General features: G+C 39.9%; 1 protein-coding gene across 1 annotated transcript; it reads right to left on the bottom strand.

The window, feature by feature from the left end:
- Positions 1–420: 420 nt before the first annotated feature.
- habp2 (hyaluronan binding protein 2) lies at positions 421–13577 on the bottom strand. Its single transcript, XM_030078367.1, has 21 exons — positions 13532–13577; positions 13334–13426; positions 13003–13113; positions 12547–12663; positions 12119–12235; positions 11629–11800; positions 10836–10983; positions 10547–10776; positions 10311–10453; positions 9612–9749; positions 8134–8279; positions 7786–7923; positions 5369–5471; positions 5015–5131; positions 4455–4626; positions 3636–3727; positions 3291–3528; positions 3065–3207; positions 2597–2734; positions 2002–2147; positions 421–616 (listed from the first exon to the last, which is right to left on the bottom strand). The coding sequence occupies exons 1-21, from the start codon at positions 13575–13577 to the stop codon at positions 461–463; spliced, it is 2904 nt and encodes a 967-aa protein (XP_029934227.1). The 3' UTR covers positions 421–460.
- Positions 13578–13715: the final 138 nt, after the last annotated feature.

Raw genomic sequence — 13715 nt, 5'->3', positions numbered from 1 at the left:
GCTGTCAAATGAGCAAGGTATAAGACAAAAACTTCCTTGTCAGCACAGTTTGCAGCTATGCAACATAAAGCGTTGTTGAAGACTGCTGTTTTGTTATGACATCTCCTAGTTTAGTGTACCTGAGCTAGACTCAAGCAGGATTACACTGAGGGGACACTGGATCTACTATGTGTGTCTGGCAGGTTCAGCTTCATGAGTTTGTAATAGTGCCTCTTTTATCTCAATGCTGGACTACGAGTAAATGTTCGGTTTTATTGTTGAAAAAAACAAAATAAACAGTTTTGTCTAGGCAAACCAAGCTGTGTTTTTATTTTCACTCACATTAATAGTGATTTCTCAGGCCAGTGTAAGCATATGCAAGGTCTCCTAATGTGAAATAAAATCAGAAATTTTAGAATTTCATTGCTGCTAACCCTTTACTGATGGCATTCCCATATACACATGCAAAGACACAGACTTCTCAGTTCATCTTTCTTTTGATCCAGTCTAGAAACATGTGGACGTTGGCGTAGACACCGGGCTTGTTCCTCCTGGCACAGCCCTCGCCCCAGCTCACCACACCGGTAACATAGTTGGTTCCATCCTTCTCACAGACCAGAGGGCCACCCGAATCACCCTGCAGAGAGCAATAGCACATTATTATATTTTCTGAAGAGGATCATTATAAAGAAAATTAGCACACCCTAAACCAGGTTTTCTCAACTTTTACCATCTCAAGACTCACTTGAGAAATTCTCTCTCAGAAATTCGTCAAGTTCCTTGAAAAAAATTTTCTTCAATGAAAAAGTGCCAGCGCCAACACTTGCTTGACTGTCTTTGTAAATATGACTTTGTACTTACAGGCCAGGAAATAAAATTAAATACAAATAAAAATAAAAACACAATTTACCCATCCCAATTTAACTGTACGAAGGATATTTCTACACAACCATACAAAAGATGGGTTCAAATGCACAAACTATGGACAAACTCTTCCCTGTCAGCACAACGTTTAGCATAGCATATCATTTACTCCAAGCTGCATTGATATTAATATTATATCCTCAGACATCCATTTATATCAGACAAGACATTCAAAGGACTTCCATCCTCCCTATTGTTGGACTTCTCAAAATCAACGCACTTTAAAATACAGAGGACCATCTCTATGGAAAAATCTACCTACATCACTAAAATCAATATCTACACTGGCTTTGTTCAAAAAACAACTGAAACAATCATTCTTTAGCCACAATTTGTAGCACTTCTGGATCTTCAATCTGTATTTTTCATTTTCTGTGCAAATTGGTTATTATTATTATTATTATTATTATTATTATTATTATTATTTTTCTTTCTCTTATTCTTTCTTCCATTTGTTGTGACATGAATTTCTGTATTATCTGTATTATAGATCACTGCTGTTGTTTTTATTTTTACATAGGGGAGGTATTTTCATAAGCCTCTTTTGGCTTCTACCTCTCCTGCACAATGTCTAAATTTATTATTTTCACTGTTTTTATGTAAGTCATATAATGTGCAAACAAACAAACAAACAAACAAACAAACAAACAATATGACAGTAATAATGATATTAATGAACAGTGCCATCATTTCTCCTGGCCACACTTGAAATAATCTGGATTATATCTGTGGACAAGTTTTCTGAGGAATACAAGGCCTGTCATCATGTGTAATTTATTTAAGAAAACGCTGCAGTTAACTAAATGATGTCATCTCAGCTACACACACGAGGTACAGGCAAAAATGCATCTAAAATATTTCTGCTTTTCTCTGTTTAAACATGAAAAAATTGCCCTCAGACTCAGACTTGTAGAAAGCTGGTTGGACAGCCTTTTTGATCCAGCACCCTACTGATTCTCCTCAGGCTGTTTGAGTCATTTTTTTCTTTGCCCTGCTTTCCTGCCTTCTCTCTCTCCCTCTCATATAGTACACACGTGCACATGCATGATGTAAAGCAGGAGCAGCCGGGTGCAGAATTGTAAAGGTAAGTATACACACCCTGCAGGAGTCGATTCCTCCTTGCATGATGCCTGCGCAGAGCATGCTGCTGTCCAGTGAAGTTCCATAGACTTGAGGAGCTTTGCATCGCTCCTGGGAGATCAGGAGAACTCGAGCATCCAACAGCTGGTTGGTACCGTACGTCTCTGAGAGGCAGAGGGACAGACAGGTGTTAGACATGAATTCAGGTGTTAAATGTATTAAATGGAGTGTTACACTTTTTAAATTGACATCATACCTTGGATTTCAGGTATTACTCTGCACCACACACCACATTTTCTACATATATCCTTCAGCCTTCCTAAGGCTTTTTATCACTGCTGACAACCAGCTAAGTAGTTTGATGAAGCCAATTAACTAAATCATGAAAGATGGGAATCAAAGTGTAATTTGAATGACAATGAGAATAAAAAAAACATTGAGAATTAAATTCAGTGACAAATTTCTATCAATTAAATGATCAATGACATATGATAATAATTTGTTAAGGCATAAGAAAGAGTTTAATTCAACTATTGAGCCGATTTTGTTATATTTATTTTTTTAAAATATCTATAAATATTGCATGAAAAGACTTTGGATAGATATTTATTACCCGTTTCAGTGGCGCCCCATCCAGATACCACACACTCCTTCCCAGCTGGGAAGGTCTGGTCTGGCAGACAGGCAGTCTTGACAAAGCGGGTTTCCTTGGCACAGTAAGGGCTGTCCGTAACTTTAAGTTGAAGCAGGGCTATGCAGAGAACCAGAATATAAGTTAAAACTCTGAAGGTTTCTAAAAGACCCCCTTCTATGTTACATTTCTAAAGTACTATTATCTCTTTCTTTCAGCAAAAATAAATTATCCATCTGACTTTTTCACGGTCTTAGTTCAGTGGAAATGTCCTCACATTCCCCAACAGAGCACATTGGCTGATTCTGGTTAATAGTGACCAAACTGACAAAGAGTGTTAACCCTCAGCTGTAGCAGTTTCATTAAAGTATGTTCTTGTATATCTCAAACTACTATTAAGCATTGAATTAAGCATTGCAAAACACTGAACAGAAAATATCTTTGACAAACCAATGTCGTTGTAAAGGGCATTGGGGGTTTGCCTGTAGTTCTCATGGACAATAATTCTTTCCACAGGGATGGTCTGGTCAAACGCCTCCTCTTTGTCTATGTGCACTCCTCCCAACACTGCTTGGTATTCCTTATTGGGCTGACTGTGAGGGGGTGGGGTGTAGGTTTTAGTGTATAGTATAAAAATTAAAAAATCTGAATTCTCTGGATTCCAGAAAGAACTTACATGCAGTGGGCCGCAGTGAGCACCCAGCAAGACTCGATAAGGATGCCACCGCAGAAGTGGCTAAAGGCATAGGAAGAGTCTTTGGGTCTGGTCTGCACAGACACCTGCCATGGATGGGCTCCAGGGAGAGACTTGCTGCCCCCAAAGATCCTGCCTGTGCGACTAGGCTGGGGTTTCCCACACTGGGAGAACTGGCCCGGTGAGACTGGTGTGACGGGAGCCGGTGGAGTGACGGGGCCTGGTGGGAGAAGAGCATTGCAAGTGAATGAATGCACTGTGTGTGTGTGTGTGTGTGTGTGTGTGTGTGTGTGTGTGTGTGTGTGTGTGTGTGCATAAGACGAGCACCTTCAGAGCATCTCCTGACTTTACAGTAGTCCCAGTCCAGTCGGCCATTCCTTTTGACAAAACACCAAGGCTTTTCATCTCCATCTGGGTTCCTAAAAGAAACACCAACTTTATATTACTTTTTTGAAATTCATCACATTTTTTGCAAGCTGTATGAGGCAGTTTGTAATTGATCAGTAAGTCCATTACAAATCTTGGACCCACTGAAGACATTTAGTCAGAAGGCTCAGTTTATTGAAAAAAAAAAAAAAAAAAAAAAAAGATCCTTTTGCTGAAAGTTGCTGATACAAAGAGCTAACTGACATTAGAGCAAAATGAATTATTGTGAGGTCTTTATAGAGAGGAAACTGCAATCCTCATAGTGCTCTGTTTTTTTTTTTTTTTTTATCCTTGTCCAATGGGCACATTTACATTACCTGGAATCACTGTGTACTACGACTCCATCTCCCTCCTACATTATCACTGTATAAATACAGGACCAAAGGTGAGTGGTCTGTGGGTTCATGTATACACACATGGTATGAATGTTTGCAGTTAGCATGCAATCTATCTTGCATAACGCATCTTGGCAACATGTTATTCACAGAGTCTGAGGTAACATGGACAGTTTGCAGAATCAGCGACTGATCGATCAACCCACCCACTCAGGTTTCCAAAGTCCTGCGGATTTCAAATCAATGCACAAAGAGTAGCTTTTGAAATTTTAAGTGATATTTCCCTTTAGTTGAAAAGATTGTTACTTTTTAATATACATGTCTCTATCACTTGCTATGTCATTTAAAAGCAACATACAGAAGGAAAAAATAAACACTCTAATACCTGCATTCATTGTTAAATCCTAATCCATTGAAGTCTGAATACATGATGAAGGGACTCTCCCCGTTTATCATGATGAAATGGGAATGCCAGTTCAGGCACTGTTCCCCTTTTTGTGTCTCACTTGCATGGCCGGTGTACGTTTCTCCATTTCCCTCGTAACAATCAGTGGCGGCTACAGACAGATGGAGCAGCAGGGAATTAGTAGTGGAATTAATTTAGTCGAATTTCAAAATGAATACAGAGGCAACAGAATGTTATATTGCCCAGAAACACAGAAACAGGCAGCACTAAAATTGAAACTCTGAAATCATAAAGGATGGAGGATCAGTTGTGACCTCCATACACAATGATCTAATGTTTCTTGGGTTTGCCTGCCCCTTATGAATTAGCATTTTCAAAAAACTCAATCTGTACATACTTAAGTTACAGTAATCAGCTTTGCAGAGGATGAACTTGTGTCAGTGAGAGTGGTATAAATGTGTCTTTGGCTTCAACTGAGGGCAGACAAACAGTATTGTTTGCTTTCCTAGTGCATTGTGGTGTCTTTGTCATCAAGTTACCAATTTCACAGAACCTCCCGGCATATTCATTAGGACAGACACAGCGGAAGCGGCGGTTTCCCTTGACGCAAGAGCCTCCATTTTGGCAAGGATTTGGTTCACATGGAGATGATGGCACTGAGACAGACCAGATATATATTATTTTACATATAGTAGTCTGAGAAGTCCTTGGTATTTATGAGCAAACTTGATGAACTCAGGTTGCATCATGCAGAATTTCCTCTTGATACTGATCAGTTATCTGTTGCATGTTAATAGACATTATTCAAAAATATGGATAGCAGGAATTTTTCTGAAGAGAAAACACTATTTGAATTTGAAGAGAAATCTTTTGAGCCAAGGTCAGATACTCACATGACTTGCAATCTGCGCCTTGGAAGGGAGGATTGCACTTGCACGAGTAAAACGGTGAGTTTTTCACGTCAACAACACAATCACCCCGACCACACTTGACATCCTGGCAAACGTTTTTCACTAGGAATCAAGTAATTAAGGTAAACGTTACCAACTGGAAATGTACTTCGATATAATAGTTGTATATGTGTGGGGCTAACTTAGTGCCAAAATATAATGAACAAAACATGTTTTTAAAATGTTCTTTGATTTGGGGGAAACTTTACAGGCGAATTTGTGCAAAACGTCACATGATAGTGTTTCTTTATATTTGTTTAAAGCTTTTGTAGGTAGCTTTTTTCTTCATAATTTTTTCATAAACATACTTTATCCCCAGAGGGTCTGATCCAACCTGAATGCACTTCGTCAAAATCTGGTCTTCCTGAGGCTCTAGTCTCATTTTTTGACATCAGTTCAGGACAAATCAAACAACCCATCACCTCGAGGAAGCATTGCAATCTCAGTCCAATCACATCTTGTGCACACACAAACACACACACACATGCACACACACACGTGAACCGCTGCCATGCATGCTCACTTCCTCTCCCTAAAAAACTCCACCTAACCGAACTGAACCACAGTCAGTTAGCTAAGCTGTGATTTTCATCTTTTTGACATTAATAAAACAGGCCGTACCTAGCGTGTGATGTATTAGAAATCTGTTATTTATTTGTTTGACAGACATGTTTTTGTTTTTGTTTTTGTTTTGTTTTTTGCAAAAAATGTATTTGTTAATGGTGTTTTATATTTACAGAACACACTGTGCTTGTCAGGGAATCATGTCAGGGACCTTTGTTAAATGTGTTTTGTTTGTATGTTTTGGCACTGAACCAGCTCTATACATATCTCAGGTGCAGTTTTTCATATTTTACTCTTTTTTTCTGTTTACTTGTGAAACACTGAGTAGCTTTAAAATGCAAGGCCTCTATTGATAATTAAGGCGGACTGCAATGGGGGCAACATGCACAGTAAAAATATGATATGAGGATACTGCTGTAGTGATCACAACCAATTTTAAAAAAGTGACTGAATAAATAGCAAACTTGTCACCAGTTACTGGTTGAATACTGAAAAAGTTTTTATGCTACCACTATAAATTTAATTAACTTACAATGAAGCCAAAAAGGGAATTCCTACCTCTTTGGCACTTCTTGCCAGTGTAAGGTTCAGGACAGAGGCATTCAAAGTTCGAATTGGATCCAATGGTGCAAGAACCACCATTTAAGCAAGGGTTTGGATCACAAACACCTGCAAATAGCAAGGAGGCGTTATTTTGAAGCAACATGTAAAACATGTAACACCATCCAGCAAAATCACAGAAAATCTCAAGTTTTCAATCCACTCACTGGGAACGGCGATATATTCGTACCACCAATCGTCTACCTCCGAAAAGTTACCAGGGGCTTCAGTGGCAAGCTCATAATCATAATAAATATCTGCCAGAAAAAGAGAATTAACAGAGATAGAAAGTAGTTTGCTGAAGTGTGGGGGTTTGAGGAATAAATAGTGGAAGGAAGAACTGAATTGTTTCACTACAAAAATGGAAAAAATAACAGAAAAGGTTCTTACATTCTGTATCCAGCTGCAATTACAGAACAACAGCAGAGAGCAGATTAACAAGCAATAATGAATTAACACTTTTTTGTCATTCCTCATCTCTCCTTCACTTACACATTAAATAAAATCATGTGACCATAAGAATAATTGGATCTTAATGAAATGAAATCATACTTTACAAGGACATTTGGAAACTTACAATTGGGTCTTGTCCATGAACAGTTAGTATGCTCAGGCACACCAGCAGGGCTACTGCAGAAGGCATGGTGTTGGGACGAGAGCTCAGCGCAGTATGAATCAGTACGTGACTGAAATACTCTTAAACTCCTTGATGCCACACTGATGTCCCACCTACTTGTCAGCTTTTGCCAAATGAATTGATTTTCCTGGAGTGTGTGTTGTACTGTAGGCCATGGCCTGGCAGTTGTTCATTTATTTAACATTGCCTAACCTGTCTACCTTTATACCACACTTGTTTGTTTGTTTTTTTACAACTGTTGGAAGCAAGAAAAAAGTTGGGAAACACTCAAACATTAGAAGATTGGTTATCTTTAATTACATCATTTTGTGGTGTAATAGGAGTTGTAAGTCCAACAAACACTGAGATAAGGAGTCAGAAGTCTGCAGATCATTGAGGTTTAAAGGATGGAGGCCTGGTAAACATTTTTTGGCAAAATCTGACATGTAATTTATGATCTAAAGTAATTGAACAAATGTGAGACTTAGTATACCACGTGACAATGCTCCACCAATGGCAGTCAGACTCCACAAATGCACAAACATGACCAAACTATTCTCTAGGAGATTATGTGGTAAGCAATCCAGTCAATAAATCTGTGGACGTTGGTGTAGACTCCAGGCTTGTTCTTCTTGCCACAGCCGTCGCCCCAGCTCACCACTCCGATAACATGGTGGGTGCCGTTCCGCTCACACACCAGAGGGCCACCAGAGTCACCCTGGAGGGAGAGAGAGAGAGAGACTTCTTATAGGGATACTCTGTCTCTCCCTCTAAAGTTCAAAGACATTCATTATCATGACTGTATCACTGCATATGTGCTGTTTGCAAAGCAAGAATCACATTTATGTCTCCTTCTTTTGTCTCACTTTGTCTTCATCTCACATACACACATGCACGCACACACACGCACACACACACACGCACAGACCTGGCAGGAGTCAACACCTCCGTTCATGTTGCCTGCACAGAACATGCTGTCATCCAGTGAGTCTCCGTATACATTAGGAGCCTTGCATCGCTCCTGCGAGATCAGGAGAACACGAGCATCCAGCAGCTGGCTGCTACCAAACCTCTCTGTGTGTGTGTGTGTGAGAGAGAGAGAGGGAGAGAGGGAGAGAGAGAGAGAGAGAGAGAGAGAGAGAGAGAGAGAGAGAGAGAGAGGGAGAGAGAGAGAAAGAGAGAGGGAGAGCGAGAGAAAGAGAGAACATATTCAGTATATTAATATCTAAAAAGTAAACAAAATGTGAGGGTGGTTTGAACATCAATATGACATACATCACACACAAACACACACACATATATGATATATTTTTCTTCCTGTTACATATATATACATACATGCGGTTTGAATTTAGTGATTATTCTGCAGCAGATGTGTGTCACGTTTGTTTCATATGCTGTATCCCTGGAGCTTGTTTGTTTTTGCTTTTCGGCATTTCTGGCATTTCACACCAAACCCAAGTGACTAACTAATTACATGAAATAAATGATTCAAAATTTAAAAAAAGGAATACCTGTTACACAAATATACAAAATACAGCTGTATGACTGAAAAATGTATAAAATGTATAGCAGGTTTGAGTCAAAATTAAAACTGAATCAGAATTAGCAATTTTAACAGATTACCTGCTTGTTTCGTTTGAACTGACACTGGCTCAAATTCACATGATTCACGTTAGTCATGAGAAACAAAAGCTGACCCAGTATTATGTAAATATTCAAGGGTTTTTTTGAAAATAACTTTTTTGTGTGTCTTTAAATGCCAAGGGTAGTTTAGTAACCATAAACCACTTAATGTGAGATAATTATTTGCTGACAAATAGTACTTTGAAATAGATGAGCAGGAATACATTACCCTCCTGTTTTCCCATGTAAATGCGTGATATAGGCCAAGGTGAGCTGGATGAATATCCATTAGCTGCCAACATTGAACATATGTTCCTTAATTTAAAAGTTAAAAGATTTCCTAAATTACTTGAGTTAAGTATCAAAGTTGCTATTGCTGCTGACAAAGATAGCTGTTCTCCAAAAATCCTTTAATAATTCCTTTGCTACTTATCACTCTGTTAATTCAGACTGGTATTTATGTTATGGCAGCTGTGTTAAAGGAATACTCCAATGTTTTGGGCAGAATACACTTATTTCAAATACTTTGTGTAGATAAGCCAGCTTCAGAGTTGCCGTAAGGTTTATTTTTTCTCTTTTGACAAAGCTTGGCTAATGACTCCCATAGACTTCAAGTCTTTATGCTAAGCTAATACGAACCACTGGCCATACAGAGGTGAAAATGGTGTCGAACATCTTGTCCCAGTCTGAGTAAGCTGGAAAAAGGATATTTTACCTACAACGTTGGAGTACTCCTTTAAGTCAGTGTGTGTGGCAAAACAGATGAACAATGTGCTGTACGTGTTTCAGTAGCGCCCCATCCTGAGATCACACACTCAGTCCCACTAGGGAACGGCTGGCTTGGCAGGCAGGCTGTCTTGACGAAGCGGCTTTCTTTGGCACAGAACGGTTTGTCCGTAACCCTCAGCTGCAGCATGGCTACACAGAGGAGGGAGAGGGCAGAGACGGACACACTGGTAACTATACATCTCATTTACAGCATTGACACAGAGGGCTGCTTATGTCCAACTGCAAAATTCACTCTGAGGTGTTACATGTACCAGTGGCCAATCTACTAATGGCTCACATAGTAATAAATTCTTACACAGAAGTCTTAACTGATGATTATAAATATTTTCAGCCTGGACCTTATGCTGCCATCATTTGCTATCATGAAAAAGGACTGAAGAGAAAATATGAAATATTGAGGCAGCGGGCGAGTGGACAGCTGTATGAGAAAGACTTTTATGGACAGACATGTCTCACAACAATGTCAATAACTGTCTTTCACTGCAGTTTCCCAGGTGAGGTGTATTGGGGATCATGTCCTGCTCCACTGACATGCAAGTGACACTATAGTTGTAAAATGTAGGAGATGATGGTGGGAATTGATTTATTTGCCTGCAAATGATAGGAGGTGAAAAATACATACAATTGAAATTCATTTAAAAATACACAGTTAAGCTTGCAATGCTGTGTTTGTACATCTGTGGATCTTACCAATATCATTATAAAGTGCGAATGGAGTCTCCTTGTAATCCTCATGGACCATGGCTCTCTCCACAGGGATGACCTGATCGTACTCTTCGTCTTTCTCTATGTCCACTCCTCCCAAGACCACTTGCATTTCCCTTTCACTTTTACTGAACAAACAAAACGTCCACAGTTAGGTGTGCTCACTGCTAACATGCACCAACAGGACAAAGATAAAGGACTGAGTTTTTGGTGGAGCTTACATGCAGTGAGCGGCTGTGAGCACCCAGCAGGACTCAATGAGGATGCCTCCGCAGATGTGGCTGAAGGGCTGTGAGGAGCCTTTGGGTCTCGTCTGCAGGGAGACCTGCCATGGATGAGCCCCAGGAAGAGATTTCCTCCCGCCAAAGATTCTAGCGGAGCGGCCAGGCTGCGGCCTCCCGCACTGGGAGAACTGGGCGGCAAGGAAATCTGGTTTGGTTGGGGCTGTTTCCTCTTTATTGATGGTCGGTGGGGTGGCTGGAGCTGGGAGAGGTGGAAACTTAAATTAGCAAATAAGAGTTTTGAGCAGCAGAATCTGTATGTGTGTGTATGTGTGTATGTGGCACCTCCAGAGCATTTCCTGACTGTACAATACTCCCACTTCAGTTCGCCTTTGACATTGACGAAGCACCAGGGCCGAGCGTCTCCATCAGGGTTCCTTTAATAGACAGACAGAAGTAGTAGTAACTCTTTACGCAAGGAGTGGATTTATAAAATAACATCAATAATTACAAATCAACAAGTTTAAACAGTATTTCTGAATGTTTCAAAGCTTGTTTTTTTTATTTTGAGGGCTGAACACCCAAATCAGAAGTCTTATTTTCAGTTGAGCCAGTGTAACACATAAATCGTAGCCATAAGAGACTCATAAAAAAAAAAAAAATTGGTGCTCATGCAATCGCATGTGCATTTAATTTCTAAAAATGCTGCTAAACGCTGACTGAGTGGTTTTAAGGTCGCTATTTTTAAAGAAAGCTAAACAGTGGCAAAATATTTCAAAATAGGTGAACTGCCCCTTTGATTATTTTTAAGGAAGGAAATTCTGTTATACAATACAACTAAATGTAATGTAGCAGCATGAGTCTTGGTCTACAAAAACAAATGAGTCCACAACATTTTACATTTCACTCTTTGCCACATAGAAGAAAAAAACTCTCTCCCTCTCTCTCTGCTTGTCACACACACACACACACACACACATGCACCTATGATCAAACAAACACAACACATACCTACACACACAGGACAGAAAGCTTGAATCAACAGTAAACCTACAGAAGATTTACTGAGGAGAACTTCCCACCTGCAATAATTGTGAGGCCCAATTCCATCAAAGCCTGCATACTCTTTGAAGGGATCTCCCCCCTTCTGGAGGATGAAATAGGAGTTCCAGTCCAGACACTCATTCCCATTGTCTGTTACACTCACAAAGCCCCGGTAAAACTCTCCATCCTCCTGGTAACAGTCATCTGGACCTGGAGACATGGACAACACACTTACCAATTTTCTTTTTAGTTGCCAGGCTCTTACATGATGTGTGCTGCTTTTAAAATGTTTTCGTTTGAGACTATGAAATGACTGTGATTTTTTTTTTTTAGTTTAGTTTATTTAGTAGCACAAAGGAAGTGATTAAAAACAAAAACAGACATAGTAAGGATTGTGCAGGAGAGATAAGAAAACCCAAATGGCTTATAGTAAAGCCTCCCCCTACAATCCATCCTGTGCTGTGGATGTTTGTTTCCTAAACAAGGAGGTAAACAAGGAAGAACAAGAAAAAAAGGAACTTCTTTTACCGACTTCACAGAACCTCCCACTGTAACCGTCAGGACAGGCACAGTGGAAGGAGGCGGGGGTGGCGCCCCTGATGCAGGAGCCTCCATTCTGACAGGGACTGGGCCGACAGGGAGAAGCTTTCGACACAAGTCAGGAAAATCAATATCTGCTCTACGCTGCAAAAGACTCATTACATCAGAAACCTAGTGAGTGTGTGGTTTATAGCAGGGAACGTTCCTCTATTTTCATCATTCAATCAATTTATGCTCATTGAGGAATAATGAGTCTATTATCAAGCTGCAAATGATCACAGTTGTCTACTGGGAGTTATCAGAGCCAGCTCAATTTGTGTCAGTCAGCACAGACCCTCAAGTCACATGCTGTTAGATAATGAAGGAAGAAAAGCAGATAAACCCAGGATAAAGATGATCCACTACTTAAAACAGACCTTTCCTGCATTTAGGTGGTTTGTATGGAGCCTTGCACTTGCACTCATAGAAGGGTGCTGTAGATGTGACGACGCAGTCTCCGTTGCCACATTTCACATTCTTGCAAACATCTTTCACTGGAAAAGAGATGGAAGAGTAAAATAAGAGAAACTGGCTTGTATTAGATGGACATTTAGACCATACAGGATCAGGCTCGATCCAAAACTGACTTTCATATTTGGTGGCAAAAATGTATGCCTACATTTTAATCCATTTCCTTACTTTAAAAAAAAACAAACAAACAAAAAAAAAAAAACAGAATCCAGAGTTTGCCCTACATTGAGACAAAATATTCAAACCTCAACAGAACATCTGCTGTAACAAAAAATTTCTCATTCAGTAATCACACTAACAGGTCCAAACAAACATAATTATCCTGTTTCATAAATAAACGAGCATTGTGTGAGCAGCCATACCCTTTTGACACTTCTTTCCAGAGTAAGGCTCAGGGCATGAACATGTGAAGCCCCCGGTAGCAGCGCGGTCACACACACCTCCGTTGAGACAGGGGTTTGGATCACACTCATCTGCATGAGATACAGTGATGTCAAATTCTTACTGATAACAGAGAGCAGAGTTTGCATAGAGAAGAGCGCAACAAACAGACCTGCAGACAGACAAGATATCTGCCTCAGTGCATGACTCAGATTTTAGGATACTGCATACATCGGTGTGTACACAAGTGGGCGATAAAGCCTTCCCTAAACTTTGCTAACCTCTGTCTGCGGCAGGAAAACTGTCACTTACCTGTGAGATCCAAGAGATCATACAACCAGTCATCTATAGCAAAGTCACCTACTGCTGGGCTCTCAGTGGTGTAATCATAAGAATAATCATAACCTGTGAACACATAAGAAACACATCAGCTTTCCAGTCATGAGGGATGACTGAAGTGTAGTTTTATTTCACCAGACAGAAAGAAAAAATCAAAAGCTTTTTATTTACCGTCAGAATACTCCGTTTCTGTAATTACCTGGAACAAAAGCACCATGTGTAAGCTCTCTCTTCATTTGAAAACAAGGATTAGTGTGTGAAGCATGGCGGGAATGACAACCAGAGTGTATGCTCACACTTTTCAATTCATCAAAACTCATTGTGCACCATTACAGAAACAGTGTATTAAGTTTTA

Source organism: Myripristis murdjan, chromosome 19, assembly GCF_902150065.1.
Source record: "Myripristis murdjan chromosome 19, fMyrMur1.1, whole genome shotgun sequence".
Classification (NCBI taxonomy): Eukaryota; Metazoa; Chordata; class Actinopteri; order Holocentriformes; family Holocentridae; genus Myripristis; species Myripristis murdjan.
This window is presented reverse-complemented; position numbering and strand designations above follow the sequence as displayed.